Source organism: Perca flavescens, chromosome 14 (assembly GCF_004354835.1).
Source record: "Perca flavescens isolate YP-PL-M2 chromosome 14, PFLA_1.0, whole genome shotgun sequence".
NCBI lineage: Eukaryota > Metazoa > Chordata > Actinopteri > Perciformes > Percidae > Perca > Perca flavescens.
Genome location: NC_041344.1, coordinates 21,976,213 through 21,999,542, shown reverse-complemented (window position 1 = coordinate 21,999,542; position 23,330 = coordinate 21,976,213). Strand labels below are relative to the sequence as shown.

The window sequence follows — 23,330 nt, the reverse complement described above, 5'->3', positions numbered from 1 at the left end:
TGAGAGAGAGAGAGAGAGAGAGAGAGAGAGAGAGAGAGAGAGAGAGAGAGAGAGAGAGAGAGAGAGAGAGCTGGCTGAAGGAATCAGTATAACAATCAGTGAAAGCCAGGTTACAGATGCGCGTTAAAGTCGACCTTCCATTACTGTTCATTCTGAAGCTTAGCACTCACATGGTGTTTTCCTCCACGTTACGTCTTGATTAGTATTAGTAGGCTATTAGCATAACCCGCATGCTGGTTGGCTGAGAGGCAATCGTCCCATCTTGGTGTAACAAACTCGCCCTGCTTTACAGCGAGGAAGAGGAGGAACGGAAAGCATCGGCTCTGCACACACTGCTTTAATCATAAAATAAGAGAGGCTATTTGACAAAAGCCGGCACTGACTGCAGGGGCTGCGGAGGAGGTGGACGAGTGCAATGATGACGGGCAAATCTGTAAAAGACGTTGACAGATACCAGGCTGTCCTCAACTCTTTACTGGCGCTGGAAGATAACAAATACTGCGCTGACTGCGAATCAAAAGGTAGGTGATTACCAATGGCTTGTTTACCTGGCTGATCCTGTCCATACCTGCAAATGGCCAGGGCATGAATCGACCCGCTTGCTCATTTACTACGCTAGAAAATGCGGCGTTGCATTCATCATACCTCGACCAATTACGTTGTACTATGATGCAAGACACGGGGCCACATCCTCTCAAGGCTGGAGCATGGCATGCTGCTATATCATGCCAGCTCCCCCCAAGTAGCCTATAGGCTAATAGTTCATCCATAATAACCAGGTCGCCACATTAGATCTAATTTAAAGATGTTATGAGGAATCCCTCTCATCTAAGAAGGTTTTTGTTAATAATGCGAACTGGACAATATTTTACAGGATCAAATGAGTGAATGAGATCCATCAGTGAAAATTACTCCAACTGTTTGGACCCTTGCAAAACACCTGAGGCTCCCTGAACATCAGTATGAAAACCACTAGGGCTTGCAGACATAGAGATGGATATCTGACTTTCAGACACCCTGAACAGATTGTTCCTGCAGTCTGAGTGCAAGCCTAACTCTTAACAAAAGGGCACAACAATATTTGGACATTATGATGGAATTGTAGGGAGGCATTGTAGGTCTGTCATCCCCAGTTATTACTTTTAGTGTAGTTACCATGAATAAAGGAGTTGGTTGTAGTGACATCATACTGTCCCTCATGTTTTTTTTTTGTGAGATGTTGGTATAGTATCATCCTGCATTTGTTCTAACATGTATTATAGGGTTTTTATATAAGAATTACCACAGCCAGACTCTCAATTACATGTGTTTGTGCACGTGTACTTACCCTTCTGTCTGTTTGTAGCCTCAATGAGGCCTTGGACTATGTCATCAGCTGTTTGCTGAATCTGTTTTGCCATTCTGGTGGGTAAACACTGATGTTTTGGTCACAAATACGCTGAGTTTGAGACTAAATCAACAAACCGATTCTCCAACATTTTGTCTTCTTTTTATTTCAGGCGATAAACTGTCAACAAGTTGATATCTGTGAATGTAAAATGCTCAACATTCACGTGCCACTATAGGGCCACACATTGGCAGATAAATGCACACTATGTCACACACCACTTCACAGCCAGTGTTGGTTCCAGGTGTCAGTGAACTACTCTCCCCTATCCATTGAAAATAATTATAAATATTATAAAGTTGTTATTCAAGATTCAAGATTCAAAATCCTTTATTAATCCCACAACTGGGACATTCACAATGTTGCAGCAGCAAGGGATAGTGCAAAAAAGTACAAAAAGACACTCTAAAGATAAACAAACAATAAATAAATAATAGTAAAGAGAATAGATAGTAAACAGTTGTATTTACAATATTTAAGTAGAAAGTATTACATCCTTTTTTGATAAAATTACTTGTTTTCTAGCAAGTGATGTCAGAGTTTTATAGAAAAATGCCCTGTTTAAGTAAGGTTAGGGTTAGTCCATTTGATACCAATATACAGTATGTCCTATGCTAGATTTCAACCTGATCTTATTAAGCGACACTGCTGCTGTTGAGATTGATAATAATCCATAGCATGCCCGGGAAATGGTTCAACAGCATGTCACGTTTCCACTTCCACATGGCTGCTACTGCTCCCACCGTCATAAATTCTCAAGGCCCCTAATGTACATAAATCACTGCAGGCTGTCACGCAGGGGACACCTTTGCGAATCCTAATGAAAACCTTATGAATAATATGAGTAAGCAGCTCCCCATATTTAACAGGGATTAAGCTGTATACCGTAGTGCTGCATTCAAGTTCAGATCTGGGTTTGCTTCCTCAACAGACACAGAGAAAGATAGACAAACAAACATACAAATGGACAGGCAAACAACAGCAGAGAACTCTGATGTGTACAAAGCACACTCAGAGTCGAAATCAATACGTCATGGTAGCTTTTCTATGGATTTGTTTGCCAGGATCAGTCATGACAGGGGGAAACAATTCTAATGGTTGGTGCAAACAAGAGTAGACGTGTACACTCAGAGAGGTAGTGCAGACAGACAGACAGACAGACAGACGGACAGGACAGGACAGGACAGGACAGGACAGGACAGGACAGGACAGGACAGGACAGGACAGACAGACAGACACTTAAGTCTCAATGCTCCTGCCCAATTTATGCTTGTTGTTCATTTGGGCCATCACTATCTGGGTGTTCCATCTGTGTCTCTCTTTATATTTCTTAATCTCTGTCTGTCTCTGTGGTCATTCACAATACTGAGTCTGGGTCTCTGTATCTCTCAGGAAGCTGCCAAATGCAGGTAAAAATACTGGCATCCCAAATATTTCATAAGAAGCACTAGGTGCTTCAGGTGGCTGCTGAAAAAGCAAACAACTGTCAAATACGGATGTAGAGAGAATGATTTTTTTTCTTTGGACATGCAACCTTACGTAACATAGAATAACATCATTACACTGATACAAATTCACCGCCATAGCTTACAATTAACCTCAACTAAAAAGTTAAGTTTTAGCTAAAGAAAATTCTACAAAATAAGGTTTTGTTCCAGAGCATATGGCCTTCGGATGGTATTTTTTGAAATTAGATATAAATAGGACTGCAGCCACTGTTAGACTTCAGGCGAACGTACTTGTGACTGTTCAGAAGTCTATTCAAAAAAGAAAACTGTGATCAGACTCTTGCAGCTCATCTAAAGATGTGACTGTTCTAAGACTAGACTACAGTCAACAAAAGCAGAGGAAAACAAATAAGGCGTCATATTTGTGAAGCAGTGGACTTTGCTGGACCAAATCATGTGTGGAGAGAGAAATTGAATTTGTTGTCTTTGATTTGATATCTCTCACATCTCTTTTTCATTTTCTCACATACTCAAACATGCCTGTGCATCGCTTCTTTGATTGGTGTGACTTCACTGTGCAACAGATTGGTCTAATTAGACTGCAGATGAGATTAGGGGTTAGGGGAGAAAATAGACACACACACCAAGCATGCTGAAGCTCTGGCTTTAATCTTCAAAAAGGGACATTTCTTCTCATCATTTAGTGGCCTCTTTTCTAAAATCTAAAGCATGTTTTCTGTCAAGTATACAGACAAATATGTTCCGCATTTAATGTTTTAACCATTTAAGAACATATATGGCTCCATAGGGATTGAAAGGTCACACATCACTCTCATTTCCCACCTCCCCCATGTAACAGTGTTTATAAGATGACACTGTAATCTAGGTAGATGCTTTAAAGGGGTATTACACCTCCTACCTGATTAGCACTTTTTCTTAAATCTGTAAGTGTTACTCTTCTGCATTAGAGAACAAGCACATGTACAAAACCACACACGTGCGTACACACGTGCACACATTTAAAGCATCATATCCCCGTCCCCTTCCTTCTCTAAAGTCAGGCTTTTGACCATATGGCTTGTGATGAAGGTTGGTCTAATCTTGTTTGGTTTGACATAGATTACTGTGCGTTTATCACCTTCCTCCCTCTGGGTGATTGAAGAGGAAGTGAGTGAGATGTGTGGAGCCAAGTGCATGCTTACACCAGCAGATGAAAACCACAAAAACACATTAACGATGCTATTTGGTCATCCCTATCTCCGCTTACTGTACAGACACTGCAGCAATTAAATAGTATCTCTGCTTATTGACTGCAGTTTACAGCTGCCCAACTTCCTTTCTCTCTTTCTCTCTTTTCCTCTGTACCGCATGACATACTGTATTATTTGTTTTTTTATCACTTCCTCACAACTTGACACTTTTACTGTAAATCCTCAGTAGTGCCAGGAAATAATGAAGTGACAGGGGAGCGGGGGTGAGGAAGGTGCATTATGTAGTCAACAATTTTACCTCTGGCTTCAGTCTCAAGGGATTGTGTGTGTGTGTGTGTGTGTGTGTGTGTTTGCATAAAAGCCCTTTATTGTCTACATTGTACTTGTGTTTACGTACACACCAGGCCACGGTTGCCATGGAGATATCACCTGGTGATATCAGGCCGTATCCCTCCACCACCACCTAGCCCCCATCCCTTTACGCCCTTTACTATCATCCAATCAGACACCAGCAGAGATTTCCTTTGAAACAAGGAGGTGATTGGCTGTTTGTGTGCCCTGGCTGGCATAGAGTTCAGAGTCTCACAGTACCAGTGTGGCACAGAGTCTATACTGCCATGGCCAGATTGCTCGGGGCCCATGGGCAAAAATAATAAAATGCTGGGTCCCATATTCCCAAACAAAGTTACAAAGTAATCAAATTACCCATTTTGTGTCACCAGCATTAGCTTTCATGTGAAAAATAGAGACTGAAGATGAGTTTAAATAGGCTACAGTACTGTATCCATTTTCCAACTACAGAGAGGACAAACGATAGTATCAGTAATAGGATGAAATGAAGCATGAATTCAAGTCTAAAAATGTGTTTTGAGAAGAATCTAAAGCTTACTGTGATGGAGTGCTTACTCATCTTTTGATGTATAACTCATTCAAACTTTAATGACTCACTTGCAGGATCACAGTTGTGTCACTTGCATTGTCACACAGATGGTGGGTGTGTATTAATACTGTAAATTATCAATAGGGGTCCATCTGCTTAGCTCAGACTGGGACTGGGTCACTGGATGGCCTAAGGGTTTTTGGATTGGTTTAGCTGCTGAGGTGCTGGAGGATAAGATGAGTGTCCGTATACATGAGTGTGTGTTTGTGTGGTGGCGTAGGAGGGCGTAGGATCCACTGATGACTGAGGCTCTGTGGGATTACTGCAACTGGACGTGTGCAGAGAGTACCATTTATCCTTGAGCTATATGCACCTGCTTGTGTGTGTGTGTGTGTGTGTGTGTGTGTGTGTGTGTGTGTGCACACGTGCGCATGTGTACATACATGTGTTTGTGTGTGACGACATGTGCACTTCTGTGTTTTACTATAGATGTGTGTCAGAAAAGGACCCCTCGGAAGGAAGATGTTAATAATATGTGTATGTTTAGGTATGATTCTGTTATTTCGTTTAGTTTATTTGACCAGAGAAGGAAGACATCACATACAACTACAAAAAAAGACACAATATTGTCCAAGACTTATTTCAATAGTAGTCCTGGGTAGCAATTATGCCGGAGTCTAGGTGACCAAGTAACCAATACAATATCCAATTGCTGGCACCACAGAACCTTAATGGACAGGTTGCGTGTTGGTATTTGAGATATTTAGGGGCGCTTCTGTTATAAATCCTACCACATACTGAGTTAAGCTGTTGGACCTGTTGGAATTGTTTTTTTTCTCCAGAACATGTGTAAATAGTAAAAGCAACTCAGCAGCAGGAGAATTGGGCAGGAGTCTTGACCTTATTAATCAATTAAATTAGCCTTTCAAGCCAAAAACCTAGTTCTGTTGTTTACTTTCCCCAAGGTCTTTAATGCTATGCTGTGTGTGTGTGTGTGTGTGTGTGTGTGTGTGTGTGTGTGTGTGTGTGTGTGTGTGTGTGTGTGTGTGTGTGTGTAAATATTGTAAATGCATCATAGTGGTTTTTGATCAAATGAGAGGAATTCTTCCCAGTTTAGAGTTACCTTCCAGGCAGCCATTGATTTCCATTTATTTTGTATGGTATGAAAATCTATTAGCAGGCTCTTGAGTGTTATAATTCTTCATCTTGAACAGTCTGTAAAGAAGTCTGTATTATTTTTTGACAAAGTTACATTGTCATTATGAGGTGTGGAAGTTCACTGTTGCAATTTCTAGTTTCACCACACAATGGAACATTGACTAAAATGTATGCTATGTAGACTTACACAAGTCAAGTCAACTGTATTTATATAGCCAAGAGTGTGCTAATGAATGGGAATCAATGGCAACCTTGAAGCTGAATGAAATATATTTAAAATGTGACTGAAATAGTACAGCATGCATTCAAATGTAAATCATACACGTGAAACTTGCAGTTACACCAGTGTGCCCCTTTGAATTTATTTTTATTTATTTATTTTATTTAAGGAAATGATTAAAGTAAGAAGTATACTTTAGAAAGAAACATTGAAGGGTTACAAAATAAATGTAGCCAGTAAAGGTGCTCACAAGTGTTGAAATCCCCAAAAAATGTGCATGTGTGTGTGGGTGTGTGACAGAGAGGTTCATTATAGATCTCTGTTTGCACTTGCTCGCTGCCTGTCATACCCCCTGTACATCCCAGCAGGACATCAAACTGCTAAAGTCCATCATTTGATGACTATAAAAATCCCCTCTTGTTTGTCTCTGTTTTTGGCTCTCACCCTAGCTCTGCTTTCTCCTCCCCTGATGTGCTTCAAGCTGCATGTTTGACAACCACACTCATTTTTTTGCCAGGATGATTCATCTATCTCCTATGCAACCCTTTTACTTTTAGGTTGTTTGCCCTATAAAAACTGTGGACAGATTTATTAGTCAAACCTCAATTATAAAAAGAGTGCGTTTGTTCTTTGATTGCAAAAAGAACAGTGGACGTTATTAACTCACCGCTGTTACTCAACTGTGATGAAATGTACACTGCAATGCACAAACTGTAACACAGAGAATTGCGTTTGTAGAGATTCTTTGTCGAATCTTGCCTTCCTTTTTTTAGAAGTCTATTCCTCCTACTCTCTCTCTAATATATCTGTTCAAAGTACCTGGAGGTGTGCATTTTTGCTGGACACACATGATGTATATGGGTTCTTAAGCACTGCATTGATTAGAACCAAACATGGCTACTGTGGTGCAGTGTGCAGGCGTGGTTCACTTTAAATAACTAACCTTCATCTCTGTCCTGCTCCCTCTTCCTTGTCGGTGCACTCGCGTAGACACCTGAGCACAATGACTCCAAACATTATAAGCAGATCAAACTTACACTGGACACATGAACACACATGGTTTGGAAAGAAATATGCAGTGTGTAATTTCATGGTCCATGCAATAGTTTCGGAGACATCTCAGTCAAAACTTGAAAGGTCAACTTCATGGTGGCGCTAGAGAAAAAGGTCAAGAAATCACAAAAGTCATAAGGATACATCATCTGAGAACTATGAATATCTTTACCAAAATTGTATGGCAGTCTATCTAACAGCTTTTGAGCTATTTCACTAAAAGCCAAATATGTCAAACTTGAGAAAAAGGCAGTGGGTCATCAAAGTCAATAGAATTCATCCTCTGGGCACCATGGGTATACCAAATCCAATAGCGATGGAGATATTTCAGTCTGGACCAAAGCAGTGGATCAACAGACCAACACTGCCACCCCTAGAGCCACACCACTAGCCTGGCTCAAAAGAGATACAAATTCTGTACAATATGCATGCACACAAAAAAAGCAATTGGGTGAAATCCCAGAAAGTGAGGGTGGAGAATGTTATAGAAAGGGAGAATTAGAACTGTGAGCATGAGATATGGAGGGACAGGGGAGAGGAGGAGGGAGGCAGCAGTGGTGAATGAGAGAGATAAGAAATGGCGGCCAGGACACAGAGGAGCATTAGAATGAAGGATGAGAAGGACAAAATAATTCCAGCGTCCAAGGAGTTCAACACAATTGACAATCGCTCTCTCTTATTCTCTGTCAGTGCCAATGTTTACAGCAGTTAACAGGCTTTGCAGAGTAATTCTACTATTATTAGACTGCATGATAGCTAATGCTGCAGCCAGACGGTCAGGGTGATGGACATACTCTGTCTGGTGACCATATGTTGTTGTTTGCTCTCTCTACTTTTGTTTGCATTTTTGCCCATTAGTGTCTTTCATTTTCCTTATTTGAAAATGTAGCCTGCAAACTGGGCAACCCATAAATAGATGAAAATACAGAGCCAGTGCTATGATTTCCTTCTAATGATGCAAACTTGTTTTTAGCATGCATAGTTCAGGATGCAACCAAGACAAGAGGCTATTACAGTATTTGACTCTGCACCCAGACACAGTGTTTCCGCAGCTGCCATAAACAGGAAGGCGTTGCATGTTTTCTATTCTGAAACTTTACTTCCTCTTTCCTTTGCATAGAATGGCATTTCTTTAACACTGAACAACGACTTTGCCAGACAGAAGAGACCAATAAGAAATCCAAAATCGAAAAGCTGCTCTTCCATCTAGTGGTGTAAAAGCCACAGTGCATCAAATTGTAGCAAGGTTGCAAGCAAGGACTCAGGAACAGGAAGAGGAACAGGAGATGAGCAGAGCAGAGAGGCAGAGGGTGGTTTAGCCAACTAGAATGAGTGAAGGGAGGGGGGGAGGAGAAAGAGATGGAGGAAAGAGAAGAGGAGGCGGGGCAAGACGAGAGGGAAATGTAAGGTGAGATGGGGAGAGTATTCTCTTTGAAGCTGACTGTATTCTCTGAAGAGGATGGTTGCATAATTTCAGCGGAAAAATTTTTTATTTCACCCCTCTGTAAAGGCAAGGATCCCTGACAGTGAGGCATGATATCAAGCTTAAACCTATAAAAGCATGGGGGTGAACACAGGGCACACAACATAAAAATGTAACCATTAAGATTGATATGGCAGCAAGATGGACAAAATGTCCCACTCAGAATACCACACACCCACACACACAGGCTCATGACTAAATGAGTAATCATCCCTGCAGGTATCCTATGTGTGTGTGATCGCTTGTGTGTGTGTGTTTGTGTTACTTTCTACTCCCCCTCTCTCCTCTCAGTCTCAGTTATGTAGGCTAACTCGCCTACTGGATCCCATTATGTGTCAAGACACCAAATGACTTACACTGGATTAATCGAGTTCCCAGCTGAATTCAAACTCATAATTGAATTTCAGGCTTGTCTCTCTATAATTGGACTCAAAATAATCAGAGTTTTTGCTCATCATTCTTCACCCAATCCTCTCTTCTGCTTACTCTGCCTGTCTGTTATACTTCTAGACCCACTGCTCTTAATTTTAAACACTACCTTTCTCTCTCTGCCAGGTCCAAGATGGTCATCCTGGAATTTGGGCATCTTCATCTGTATCCGCTGTGCTGGTATCCATCGAAACCTGGGGGTCCACATATCCAAGGTTAAGTCTGTCAACCTGGACCAGTGGACACAGGAGCAGGTCCAGGTCAGAGGCCACACTACAGATCCAAACATCAAGATGGGGACATTTGTTACATGTGTGACATACAGGAAATGGCTTTCCCACAAAATATGAATGTGATAAGATAAGATAAGAATTTAGTGATCCCACAATGGGGACACACAGCTCAATGCAACACAAATAACAACAAATAAGAAAAATACACATTAAATATATATAGGATAGGAAAATACACAAAAAATGAAATAGGAAATAGAAAAATAACAAGAGAGTAATAATAGTAATATGTAAACCATAAACACTTCTTTTATATACAGGTGGGGAGAATATGTATACAGATGAATATGAAATGGCATATTGGAGATGTCACAGTAGGAGGTACAGAGTAATAAACAAATAACTATACATAATGCAGAATGAAAGTGTTGGCTCATGTTATTGTATTAAAGATACAGTACACGATGACTGAGTTCACATATAATTGATCTGGACTGTTGAAAAGTATAACAAGCAACCCAAGCCCAAAACCAAGAACATGTAAAAGAAATGGCATACATCCCACAATGACGACAGGAGTATTCACCAATGCTGGGGTACAAAAATGTATTTTTTTTTTAATTGAGTAATCTCGTAGAAACGGTGTACAGCTCTTGAAATAACAAGTGACATGAGCACAGCAACACACTTAACAGGCAATACCCAGTTATGTTCTTTGGATTGTCTACAGTGTAGGTGCTGTTTCTTAGTAATATATGAAATACAATCAAAACATATACTTTAGGCAGTTATTAGGTAAGGTGCCCAAACAGAAAAGCTGCTATAGAGATGTATTTGTTATAGAGGAGAACCCTGACCAGTTTTATTATCTTAATGAGTACAATTTATTTCTCCTTTCCTCTAAAATGCCTTTATTGTTACTCCCTTGTTTCCTATGTTTTCTTCCACTGTGCCTGCATTTAAGGGCAAGTAGGAGCCAGGATGTTTAATTGGTACCTGATTTAAACAATGAAAATACACTGTTAATAGCAGGCTGTTTCATAAATAGACTTCTTGTCCAACAGTATTATAGTAAAACCTTGGGTCAGAAATGACGAGTTGTTGGGTTATTATTTCTATTTCTGGCTGCAGGATAAATTTGTCAAAAACATCCAGTACATAACAATTCTGGTTGCTGCAGCTGTGTCTGTCTGGGATTTTTAATGATAAACTGGCATGTGCAGTCGAGGAAGTAGACACTTTCTCATTAGCATGCAGCACATCTTTGTCTGGGTCTGATAGGCAAGACAGTCAGCATTATACTTCCCAGTGTGATCATTTTCCTATAGTCAGCGTCGTTTATTTTTCTCTTTTCTCTACATCCACAATAAGAATTCAAACTGTTTTATTAGCAGGACTCCCCCACATGCAATAGGATTAGTACCCTGGGTATCTTTCCTTTATTAGACTGCTAAACAATGTAACAATGTTTGTCGTGTTTCGGTGTCACCAGTGTGTTCAGGAGATGGGAAATGCCAAAGCCAAACGTCTCTACGAGGCATTCTTACCTGAGTGTTTTCAGCGCCCCGAGACAGACCAGTCTGCAGAGAGCTTCATCAGGGACAAGTATGACAGGAAGAAGTACATGGATAAGGTCATTGACATCCAGATGCTCAGGGTGAGTCCACAGACACAAAAGCTTGTTGCTTGCATCTCAAACAGGATAACCAGAAAAATAACCGAACGCACTTTCTTGTCTCATCTACTACCGTCACAATACTCTTAAGCAAAGCCATTCCACCGGAAGTGTCTGCTTGCTCAACGAAGTCATCTGTTTTCTCCCTGTATAGAAAGAAAAGAGCTGTGAAAACATACCTAAAGAACCAGTTGTGTTTGAGAAGATGAAATTGGTAAGTACTGGCTGTATCACAGAGAACCAATCTTGTCTTTAAATTGTTTGATTGTTAACATTTAGCTAATGCTCTTATGGAGAGGGAGGGAGTGCAGCATTAGATTGAGCTAAAGAGTGCTCGGGGAGGAAGACTAGGAGCTTAAGAAAGAGGGAAAAGGGCATCAGTCAGTGAGGAGAAGGTGACACAAGAGGAAGTACATCATGAGGAGAGGAGTTTTCAGCCAGCAGGGGGAATTTGGGAGTAACTTTGCTGTTCTGACAACAGTGGGAAGGTCATTTCACCACCATGGGAGTCTGGAGAAAAAGGATTCTGAATTCAAGCTCATTTGTCGATGCAGACATATGAGACACATATTGCATTACTTGTATTGACTTTCTCTGTTGTGACAGAAAAAAAACATCAGTCCCAAGACAGATTCCCAGTCGGTTACAGACCTGCTCGGATTAGGTATTGCACCTCACACACACGCGCACACTAACACCCATTTACAGCATAGAGAGAATAGAAAGAAATAGTTATAGAAATATAGATGGGTTATACTTGAATCAAGAATAATCTTAAATATTCATAACCATGCTTCCATCTACCCTCTATTAGATGCCCCTGTTGCAAGTCCTGTAGTGTCTAATGGTGGAGGATGTGTTCCAGACACTAATAAGAGCCCAGCAGTGTCCATTCCAGCTCTGGCACACTCTGCACTGGATCTCTTCAGCTCCCTGCCAGCACCCTCCTCTGCTTCCTTCACTAAAACCACGGTAACTGCACACACTGTACACTGTCTGCTCTCCGAAGAATGCTAATGTTCATAGCCATGCCAGCGGTTGAGCTCTAGGGATGGCAGTGTCTGTCTTAAGGATGGATTTCCGTAAAAGTTTGTGCAGACATTCATGGTCCCAAAAGGACGAATTCTACTGTTAGCACCTACTGATGATAACTTTCCCCTGCCTTCTGTCGGTCTCTCTATCATTGCCACCTTGTCATTCTTTCCCTCCAGCCTGTTTCCAGCTCCATACATCAGAGCAGAGTGACTGCCTCAGTGCCTGAAAACCTCAGTCTGTTCCTGGATCCGGCACCCAAAGCAGAGGAGGCCACTGTCAAAAAACTGTCCAAGGACTCTATTCTCTCTCTGTACGCCTCCACCCCCTCAGTGCACACCAGCAGTATGGCTACTCACGGTGAGAACTGGAGAACCTTCTCTCAGACGTTGTTGACTTAGTTTCATCAAACAGACTAGAGAAAATATGAATTGCTTACCAATTGCCAATATGGCCCGCTTTCCATCTGTGATTATTTTCAGCAGGGTTGTACTTGAACCAAATAGGATACCCAACACACCCGTACGGATCATACCATTCCTTAGCCCAGGCAGGTGGCATGGGAGGCGCCATGATGACATCACAGATGGCCATGATGGGACAGCAACAGAGCGGCATGATGGGACAGCAGAATGGCTTAATGGGTGCCCATGGTGCCATGGCTCAGCCTAGTGGTGTTATGGCGTCACCCTACATGACAGGAATGACCCAGGGCATGATGGGACAGCAGCAAAGCGGAATGATGGTTCAGCAGCAGAGTGGCATTATGGGACAGCAGCAGAGTGGAATTATGGGACAGCAGCAGAGTGGCATTATGGGACAGCAGCAGAGTGGCATTATGGGACAGCAGCAGAGTGGGATGATGGGACAGCAGCAGGTTGGAGGCTTACCTCATCAGCAGGTGTACGGAGTGCAACATGCCCAGCAGCTACAGTGGAACATTTCTCAGGTAGGTGTGTGTGTGTGTGTGTGTGTGTGTGTGTGTGTGATTGTAAATATTGTATTCTATTTCCATATTTAAATGTGTGTGTGTGTCTTTGTGTGTTTTGGACCATGTGAATTTTGAAGGTAGTAAAAGTTGTGGTAATAATAAAGTGTGTTTTGTGGCTTTCAGGTGACTCAGCACATGGCCGGCATGAATCTCTACAACACCAACGGCATGATGAGATACAGCAGTCAACAAATGGGAGGCTCGACAACTCCAAGCTCAGCGCACATGACAGCACACGTTTGGAAATGATCTCATCTATCCAGAAAGTGATTTAACGCCAATAACCCACAAAAGAGAGGGGAACTGAGTTGTAGGAATTGGTGGATCACACTCTCCAGGAGGACATTTTCTAATGCAAGGAAGGAGGAGGAGGAGGAGGAGGAGGAGGAGGAGGAGGAGACAGATGTAAAGAAAAATAGGGTTAGGGAAACCATTACTACCTCTCTTTCTCTCTCCAGTCTGCCCATGCTTCCTCTTCTCGTACCCACACATTGCCATGTTTTGCATATTTCCATGCTTGCCTTCAGAACACTTTGGTATGATGTCCAAGACAACTGGGTTCAGAGGTTCACTGGTTAGGACTACACATCTACACATCTGTCCTACCTGCCTGTATGTGAGATTGTGTGCGCCATAGAGACTAAATGGATTTTTTTTATTTGCTGTATGTGGGTGTCAACTAACTGCTTCACTTAAAAGAACAGTTGGGTTTTTGGAGAACATTGTTTTTCTTACTTGATCAGAATCAGCGTAGCTTTAACTCAGTTGGTTGATGTGCTTCATTATTGACGTTTATTTGAACAATACACATTTACCATAAAAAGAGAAAAACATATCTTGTTGCAAGAATAATGGGTTAATGTTTTGTAATTTGTAAAATTGTATAAAATGTTGGGAAATATTCTTATTTGATTTTTTGCTAAGTGTTAGATGAGTAGGTCAATACCACTCTTATGTCTGTACATCAAATATGAGGCTACCACCAGCAGCTGGATAGCTTAGCATAAATACTAGAAAAAAAACTGACTTTGTATGTATTTAATAAATGAGATATGTGTTAATCAGTGAGCTTTAGGTGTGCTGGTTAACAGACTTTGTCCACTTTGGACAGAGACAGGCTAGCTGTTTCCACCTGTTTCTAGTCTTTGTGCTAAGCTATCTGGCTGCTACCGTTAGCGTACCATGCAGACATGAGAGTGCTATCAATTTTCTCATGTAACTCTTGGAAAGAACATGAATTAACGTTCAGCTAAGATTTTGGTTCATGTTTAACCAAAATCTTTTAACCCATAACAATGCTTCTTAAATAGTTCACATCAGAATCCGATAATAAGCTTAATTTTAGCCGCAACCGTATTTGTGAAGGAGCAACTAAAAATTTTTTTTCCAGCCAGCTTTTAAGCGTACAAGGGTTAAGAGTTTGATAGCTGAAAGGTTTTAGTTGACTAATCGTTTTAAATTATAGTTCCCTTCTTATTTGAAGGAAAATCAAGCTAGGCTATGCTAACTTAGTCTGTTAATTTATCACTTTCAAGTACCTAAGTTGTAAAATCTTACAAACAACAATGTATCCCCTTCCTAAATACAACAATATTTAAATTTAAGAAATCCCTTTACGTGTTGATAAGTTCCTAGATCCTCACTGTCTCACAAGTTAAAGCAGCAACACAAGCTACCTAAACCTTACTTATGATGTATTCTACTCAGTTTACACAGGGCTTCTTTTAGATTCAATATCTTATAAGTGTCAAAAGTCCTGAACTGGATTTTGGGAGACCAAAGATCAATGCTAGCTTTATTATGGTTGTACAGTATCCCAATGCTTTGTTACATCTCTGTAGACACTTAACTAGTGATCAGTAGAACATTCAACACTGCTTTAACAGTATGTTCTGTCAAACCTGCTCTTATACAATGAAGATTTGGGCATATCAATTCACTGTGCTATTTCCGGTGGGACATTTAACAAGTCACTTGCATGCACATAAATGTTGAGTTAACGCTCACACACCTCGAGTTAATCTACCTTGTACAATAGAGGCCTCAAATAATGTTGAATGTCTGTAAATAAGACAGAAGTAGAGAGAGAGAGAGAGATGGGGACAGAGACAAAAGAAAAACTTTAAGGTACAGATCAGCCATGTTTCAGATTCTTCCACTGAATTGCATGAAGAGAATGTTTATCTAGCTCTGATTGTATGTACTGTATGCTTTTTAAGATACCCGAATGTGTCTCTCTGATTGTTTCTCTCTACATGTCGATCGCTCTACGACCAAGACACAACAAAATGTCTCAATGACTGTGCGTCCTGAATGTGTTTCGCAAATGTACCAACTCGTTTTGAATACGCACACCTGAGTATTGCTGGGTTGTGCTTGTTTTTGATATTCTATGACTCTGTCGAGCAATGTACACGTTGTCTTTGGAATGTTCTGTCGTCCTGTCCGTTTTTGGAGAATTGTTAAATTCCAACAATTTTTTTTTTTTTTTTAAATATCTTAGTGTCAAATTAACAGCAAACTGTGACCAGACTGACACATTTTCAGGTCACTCTGGGGCGTTTACAATTTGGCCGAATCACATTGTGAAGCGAAAAGCGATTGTACGGCCACAATCTGTCACCTCTCGATGTTTAACCCTTCCACACCTTTCCCACACAAGCCATCTCTCTCTGTGTCCTGATTTTCTCTGAAAGTCGTTCTAAATATGTTCATTCTTATAAATGCATGAAGCCATTAGTGTAAATAATCTGTCTTTTTTTTTTCCCTCCGTAGAAGAACTTAGGTGTTAAATTGACACTTTGTGAGGAGTAAGAGCTAAAAGAGAAATACATTACCATACTCTGCCATAATAAGATTCATATTAACTGCTGCCAATAAACAAGCAGCACAGCCTTTCACATCTCAGCTAACCCGTCTATTTCTTCCAGGTATTTCTTTCAATTTGAGCTAATTTGGGTGGCAGTTGAGGCAACAGTTTGACAGCAGCAGACATTTTCTCAGCTGAGAGCAATATCACCATCTCTGCAGTGTAACAGCAGATCTGTCAGCTATAGCGATGGCAATTTTCTGGAAAAAGCAGTAAAAATCCATCTCTGTGGGTGATAAAGCCTCATCTGAGCTTTGTCATTTGTGATTATCTTTTAACTTTAGTTTGTTTGTAATCAGTTACTTTCTTTTCCGTCTGGTATATATTTTCTGTGAAATAAGAGCAAATAAAGGAATGTATCTTTTTACTTGTCAATCAAGATATTGTGTACTTTATTCTTTATCAGAATATCTCTGTATATTATGTCCCTTAAACAAGATTAGCATGTGTTCTATTAGTTCTGCTTTTTTTTCACAAGCTTTGTCCCCTTTTGATTTCATATCTACACCAGTTCGTCACCTACATTTGAGAATATGTAACATATGATAACTCGTCTATATGGGAAAATATACAAAATAAATATTGTTTTGATTAAATTCTATATACTGTAGTGATTTGAATTTTTTACACCATCAGTTCCACCCTAGCACAGTGCTGCTTGAGTGAGGCTTCTGCATTAATTGAAGCATACTGTATAAGAAAAAAAAAACACATTTATTGGCCTGGGACTGAATAGTTAAAAATACAAACCTGACAAATGTTTGTGATTCAAATAAACTTTATTGACTTTGCGTCCAGATGGCAAAGGGCATGCAAATACAGGCTTCTGAATCCAAAATAGTTTTTTCCTTGGTTCCATTTTCTTACAAAACTACGTGCACCTTAAGTAATCAATTCTGCAGCGTACAAACCACAAAAATACCAGTTTTACATTATCAAATACTGCACATAGAAAACATTTACAAAGCACAGTTATAAAATTACAGCTCCCTCTTTCTTCTTCATGAGCATCCTTTCATCGGCGATCTGCTATACTTTGCCCTTTTGAAACGTGCTCTGTGAACGCTCCTCGGTGGAAAGGTTAAGGCTGGTTAAGAAAAGACAACCGCTCATCTACCAACACCGGCAATCCAATTTAACTGGGCTAAATGTTTTGTTTTATTTCACCAGATGCTTTTATCCATCTTCAGATTTGTTTCCATGGCATCCATTTACTCTATGTGCTTGGGTCATTGTGGTCCATCCAATCAAGTCAACACTATTCAAAGATTCACCTCGGTTTTGGAAGTTAAATGTGCTTTGCTGGGCTTGATAAGATAAAGGTTGTCTTGATAGTGGGGAGGGGAGCTACAGTGGCCTTAATATAGTTTGACAGACAGTTAAAAAGGACAAAATGGCTACTCAGGAGACTTGTGCTGTGACTACCCACATTTATAGATGTGGATGAAGACAAACTGGCATAATTTTTTATATATATATATATATATATATATATATATATATAAAATTTGCCCCATCAGTTTAGCAGTATATGTGTGTATTGCTCTCGTACATCGGCAAACAGACATTTGGAATGCATGCGTCATTAGAAAATGAAAGAAAGTTAATTAAGTTAGTTAATCTTGCTCATGGGGGGGCTATTATAAAATAGCAGTTACTCACAATGCATTGCATGCTCTGTTAGGCCTAAATTGCTTCTAGTGCTTCAAAATGTGATTCAAATTTGTCATCGTGGTGAACTGATGTAGATTCAGCCTGAGGTCACACACAACCTAGTCTCGCTTTGCCAGACCTTCCTCCACACAGCACTGTGGAGGAGGGTCTAGCGAGTTGACACAGAATGGGAGAAAAACAGGCTCTGGTTTATTGTCATTTCCTCAAACCAATCACAATCGTCTTGGGCGGGGCTAAGCGCTGCATGGAGCCCCGTTGCCGCTGGAAAATAGCCTCGGGAAGGAACTTGTTTTGGTGGAACATTTCAGGCTGCAACGGGGCAATCCCGGAAGTGGAAGGTCGTGGATATATATATATATATATATATATATATATATATATATATATATATATACACACACAACCCAACTGTAATGAGCGAGACAGAAGCCAAGGCCCCAGCAACAGTAGAGGCTACCGCCAATGGTTATTGCCAGAAGAAGTATTTCAGAAAGTGGAAGTCTAAGTCCATGCTACTTTAAGATACAATGAATTCCCTTTGAGACTGAACTGGGTCTAATTAACTTCCTCATCATGTGTCATTATCATAATTTTTTCATAATAATATCACCATAAAGAGTAAATACAATAAACTCATCAAAGTAACCATGCGGCGAACATTTTTAAGTTCAAAGTACAAAAATCTAACAATTCCATTGATAGATGAATCAAGTTAAAGTTAATTGGTAGTGTGTGTGTGTGTGTGTGTGTGTGTGTGTGTGTGTGTGTGTGGGGGGGTAGCAATCCTTTCTGTTTGAAACCCATCGTGGCGATTTAGATAAATTACAATGCATTTCGCCACACAGAATTCATGCTCGTTTTCAACCACAGAGCTCTTCTTTTCAAATGAAGACATAAAGAATGAGACATACAGTATACAGTGCAGTAAAAGTAGGGGCTGCCTAAAACCAATGCAGGCGAGGTCCCAGGAAGGTCTTCAAAGAGACGGTATAGCAAACAAGATGACAAAAACATTACACTCGGTTCTGGTGTAACGATTAAGAAATACATTCATAAAACTATACATATACACATATATAACTTCGGTACAATATTTCAAGCAAAATACATTTGTCAAAACTTTCAGTTTGTGTGCTACAATAGTGAAGCAATGTCTCCTACACAAAATAAGGCCATTGTACACGTGACAAGCCCTCATTTTTGTGAAAATCTCAGGGCTGTTTTTTTTTTGCCTCTCTGATTCTTTCTCCTCCTCTGAATAATACCTCTCTCCTTACAAAAATAAAATACATTTCCAACATAGCGCTCAGGAGACGATACAATGTAAAAGTTTTGCGCACAATAAAAATCGGGTTCGAGAATGCTCAATGTGGATTTTACAGTGCAGCAAGCAAGCGTGTGTGTTTACATTCCAAAGCATCCACAGCCCTTACATTCATACCTCAGCTGAGCCAGATGCGGTCTAACTTAAGCTAAGACTATCCTTACCTATCTCAAACAAGCTCTACATGCTCCGTGCTGTTTCCAATAAAATGCCAAAAGTGTCTATAATAGACACTTTGATTAATCCAGCAATGTAGCGACCCGCTTGCATGCATCTACCTTCCCGTTTACACACACTGCTGTAACTCTGCCCTGCCATAGTTAACCCTGCTGCTTGTGAGGCTTCAACTTCTCTTAAAGCAACCTTTTTCAACTCCCTTAAAACAGTAGTGTCAAAATAAATCAAATGTGATGAGCCAACGCAACGTTAATCGTGTGACTACAGTCAATTTGTTCTAATCTAAGGTAAAAGCAATGACGAGAGGCGTTACTGTTCATATCTGAAAACCCTGATCCCTAAATTCTCCTCCCTGTGGTCCACAACGTGAGTTTACAAGTGGCCTTTTTTTTAATTTTTTAAATAAATATCTACACATTCAAATCTTTCTCTCACAGACGTTTTGGTGCTCATTTTTATGCATCGCACAGGACAATAAATGCACCTCATTGAAAGACATACACTTTGAAGAAAGGCCATATTTCAACTATCCTTTTGGTTGCAGGATTCAAAAGATTTGGACAAAGTTGCCAGATGCTCTCTGCTCTCCATAAAACACTCCCTAAGAATAACTATCTCTCTGCATCGTGTCTTCCTCTACTTTCAATCATTAGAACTGTTAATGTTTCGGGCTACTCAATATACAGCAAAGGGACATATTCGGTCTCATGTAAGCTCCAAAGCATTGGACATCACATGGAAAAATATTAACAGCATTTTTAAAGTTTACCAAGGACTAAACATTCAGCAGGGATGTTATACCAACCAAGTTTCTTTTGTCCTCACAAAAGGCGCGCCATGAAGAGAATGTGTGCAAATACTAAGAGTATAAGTCCTTATTTTTACATCATGCCAGCTGTCCACAAAAATAGATAAGATACAAATTAAAAAGGTACATAAAATTACTTCATATACAAGACCATACAGTTACAGATCCAGCAAGGAATAGCTCCAAAGGGTTCAAAAGAAATGGAACCCAGACCTTGGTGGTTCTTCTAAAAAGGGTTGTATACATGATGGGAGGGTCAGAAAATGACCATCATCCTCCTCCCAAAGAATTCAAGAATGCCAGAGATCCCTTTATCCAAAGTTCAAAGAGCGTTGAAATGTGAATTCTGTTGGTCTGATGTGCTGACGAGACGGAGTGCCTCGCAGTTTCCCTTTTTGCAGAAAGATGAAGAGAGGAGTGAGCCAAACAGTACAGAACATACGGTGGAGATTAAACGCAAATGCGAGCTCATAAACACGCACAAGCTTTTAAGAGCCTAGAACTTGAGACTGTCATCTCTCCTAACACTACTAAAATATGTGACTCTATAAAGTGTCTTTATCCATACACAAGGTTTGGTGTTGGTCCTAAGACAGACAGATTCAAAAACACTCTGAACCACTGAAGAAAATTATGACATTTTCATCATAAACAAAACAGTAAACACCAGTAGCTCAGTTTGCCCTGCTACTCCTCTGCCATCAATTAAGACTCAACCAATGCACATTTTACTTTAACAGCCGCCAGGTCAGTCTTACCATTTTTAGTGATTTCAAATGCAAATAAAATGCTTCAAATACTAAGAACATAGTGGCGTTGGTAATTATGCGAGGTAAACATTAAAAGAGAAAGCTATTTCTTTTTAAAAAAAAGAAAGGAAAAACTTTAAATGCATCCAATATTCAAATGCAATTGCAAATGTTTAGATTATTTGGAACACGTCATTATCCTTCCAGACATAGATTTACTTACAAAAACATAATTATGTTTTTGAATAAGCCAATGTACAAGATTGAAGCTTTTGCAAATAAATTACTATTATGATTACTCAGATTTAAGTTGAAAATTCAGTGGCAGAACTGACCTGTTACACTCAAATTCAAAACATAATTTCCATGCTGGCATTAATTTACAAGATTCAGAGATGCACACTGCAGTGTGACCAAATAAAATAAAAAAATAAACCAAGAGTTGGACAACCACTGTCTATAATTCAAACATAATACATATATTACAGTAAAGTGCCATCTTTAACACAAACGCGCTGCCTGGCAGGAGACATGAAGACTGTGATGTTGTAACTGAAACAAGTAAAACTACCGTACATGACAGGTTAACAATCAACCTGCTAGAAAAGTTAACACTGGCGTAAATAGTCTGATATCAAAAAGAAAAACTCATCTGGAATTACAACAGTTAAAGTCAGTAAGTGTGCCAGCTGCGTGTGTGTGTGTGTGTGTGTGTGTGTGTGTGTTTGTTTGTGTGAGAGACAAGGGACACGCTCGCCACAAAGTGGACATCATAACAGGGAAATCAACAGAAAGTTCAAACAGGTCTGGGTGCTTGTATACAAAAAGAGAGAAAGTGTGACTGTGGCACCCCCTGGATGTGGCACAACAAGACACACAAGAACCCCAGACTACAGCTGGACACATTTCCCAGAACGCCTTTGTGCTAAGTGCCCTGTGCGGTGCAACAGTCCCTTACTCTAAAGATGAAGGCAGGATCAGAATTTTTGTTCATCGGCGAATGAGTAGCTGGCTGAGTAATTTGTTCTCTTCTTTTGCTCATAGCGCTCCCCCTGTCACCCTATCCTTCTCCCTAACTCAGTGCAGTGCGCTTTTCCCAGGACGGATTGCAAAATAAATTAGTTACATTAGTCGAGGCAAGCTAAATAAAAAGATTGAAGCACTTTCAAATGTCTCAAGGGTTGCATTTAAACATGCAGAATGCAGCCGATACATATATAAACACAAATAAGTATTTAACTATCTATTTATATATATATATGTATATCTATATATAAACTGCCCTCTGAAAATTATAGAATAGCAGTGTTGCTACATCACATAATAGCCATTATGTGAATATCCAAGCCTGTTGCCCAGGTATGTGTTTGGCCTGCCGTTCTCAGTTCGTGTGTGTAGAATGTATCTTCTTTTTTGCATTACATCTAAGTCATTGACTCTGCTACATATCCATACTTTATAGTGTATACTAGATCACCGACTACTTATAGTAATAATAACAACAATTGCTTTGGTTTTAAAAAATAAAGTTTTTTTCCCCCTTAGTTTGGCATAGAGAGTTTATAAACTGGCATCGGAATGGCCCTGGGATGAGTCGTGCCACGGAAATCTGGTACCTTGGAATGCAGTTTTGCTGTGTCATGGTAGGATGTGTTGAAATGGGACGGTGAAAAGTGCTACATGTTCTGGTAAATTGAGTCTACGGCAGCGCGTCAGTGTGTGTATTCACGTGGATGAGATCAGGTATTTGCACCTGTATGTCAAATGTGTCTTCCTGCCCAAAGGTGTACGTGTGTGTGTGTGTGTGTGTGTGTGTGTGTGTGTGTGTGTGTGTGTATGCCTACCTGTGTTGCAATTTGAATACAGTCGTTGTGTATATACAGAACGTGTGTCGGCGTCTGACTCTGCCTGCGTATGTGGGTGTCTAATGGGTGTTTAGGTGCACGAGGGGCTGGTGGCGCTCTCCAGGGAGGACTGGGAGAGGCGTCTGGTGAGGGGTCCGATGCTGGGATCTGCCAGAGAGGAGGTAGGGAACAGCTTGTACCAGCCGCTGACTGTGGCAGACAGGTCCAAGTCCTCGAGAAGGATCTGGGCCATTCCCATGAAGCACTTGTGGTCCATGCGCCCGTAATCCCCCCACACTATTACCTAGGGGAGAGATGAGAATAAATTATACATACAACACTAGGACATGGGTATACGTATGTTACATACTTTAAAGGCCCTGAATACGTATTTTCTCAATCAGCTTCATATGAGTATTGAGGTCCTACATGAACAGACTATTTTTTGTCAACGTTAGAAACACTTTGGTTATTTCACAGAGGAGATTGCTGTGTTTTGTAGTCGGGGGTTAGCGTTGCCCAAGATGATTGCGAGAGCTTTTTTTTTCTTTTCTTTTTTACCCCTAAAGCAGAATGTTAATCCGTGCAGCCAGACCACACTCCAGCGCTGAGACAGCAGTTTAGAGATAGGTCTGGCAATGCGAGAGGAAGTAACATTTGAATCAGAATCTGATGACAAACAAGT

The 23,330-nt window shown here is 40.4% G+C and overlaps 2 protein-coding genes across 6 annotated transcripts in view; one reads left to right on the top strand and one right to left on the bottom strand.

Moving 5' to 3' along the window:
- Positions 1 to 87: 87 nt before the first annotated feature.
- smap2 (small ArfGAP2) lies at positions 88 to 13,553 on the top strand. Of its 2 annotated transcripts, none has more exons than XM_028597889.1 (9): positions 88 to 521; positions 9,396 to 9,529; positions 10,995 to 11,159; positions 11,332 to 11,391; positions 11,784 to 11,841; positions 11,992 to 12,149; positions 12,389 to 12,569; positions 12,695 to 13,158; positions 13,324 to 13,553. In XM_028597889.1, the coding sequence occupies exons 1-9, from the start codon at positions 416 to 418 to the stop codon at positions 13,447 to 13,449; spliced, it is 1,452 nt and encodes a 483-aa protein (XP_028453690.1). In that variant the 5' UTR covers positions 88 to 415; the 3' UTR covers positions 13,450 to 13,553. The 2 variants fall into 2 exon arrangements, with proteins under 2 accessions (XP_028453690.1, XP_028453689.1); XM_028597888.1 differs by having other exon boundaries at positions 12,692 to 13,158.
- A 4,970-nt stretch (positions 13,554 to 18,523) lies between these two features.
- The window catches only part of rims3 (regulating synaptic membrane exocytosis 3), a 39,957-nt gene continuing 35,150 nt past the window's right edge, over positions 18,524 to 23,330 (bottom strand). For all 4 annotated transcript variants that reach the window (XM_028598449.1, XM_028598451.1, XM_028598450.1 and 1 more), the window contains one exon: positions 18,524 to 22,949. In XM_028598449.1, coding sequence (XP_028454250.1) covers positions 22,737 to 22,949 — 213 coding nt within the window. In that variant the 3' untranslated portion in view covers positions 18,524 to 22,736. The remainder of the gene's footprint in view (positions 22,950 to 23,330) is intronic.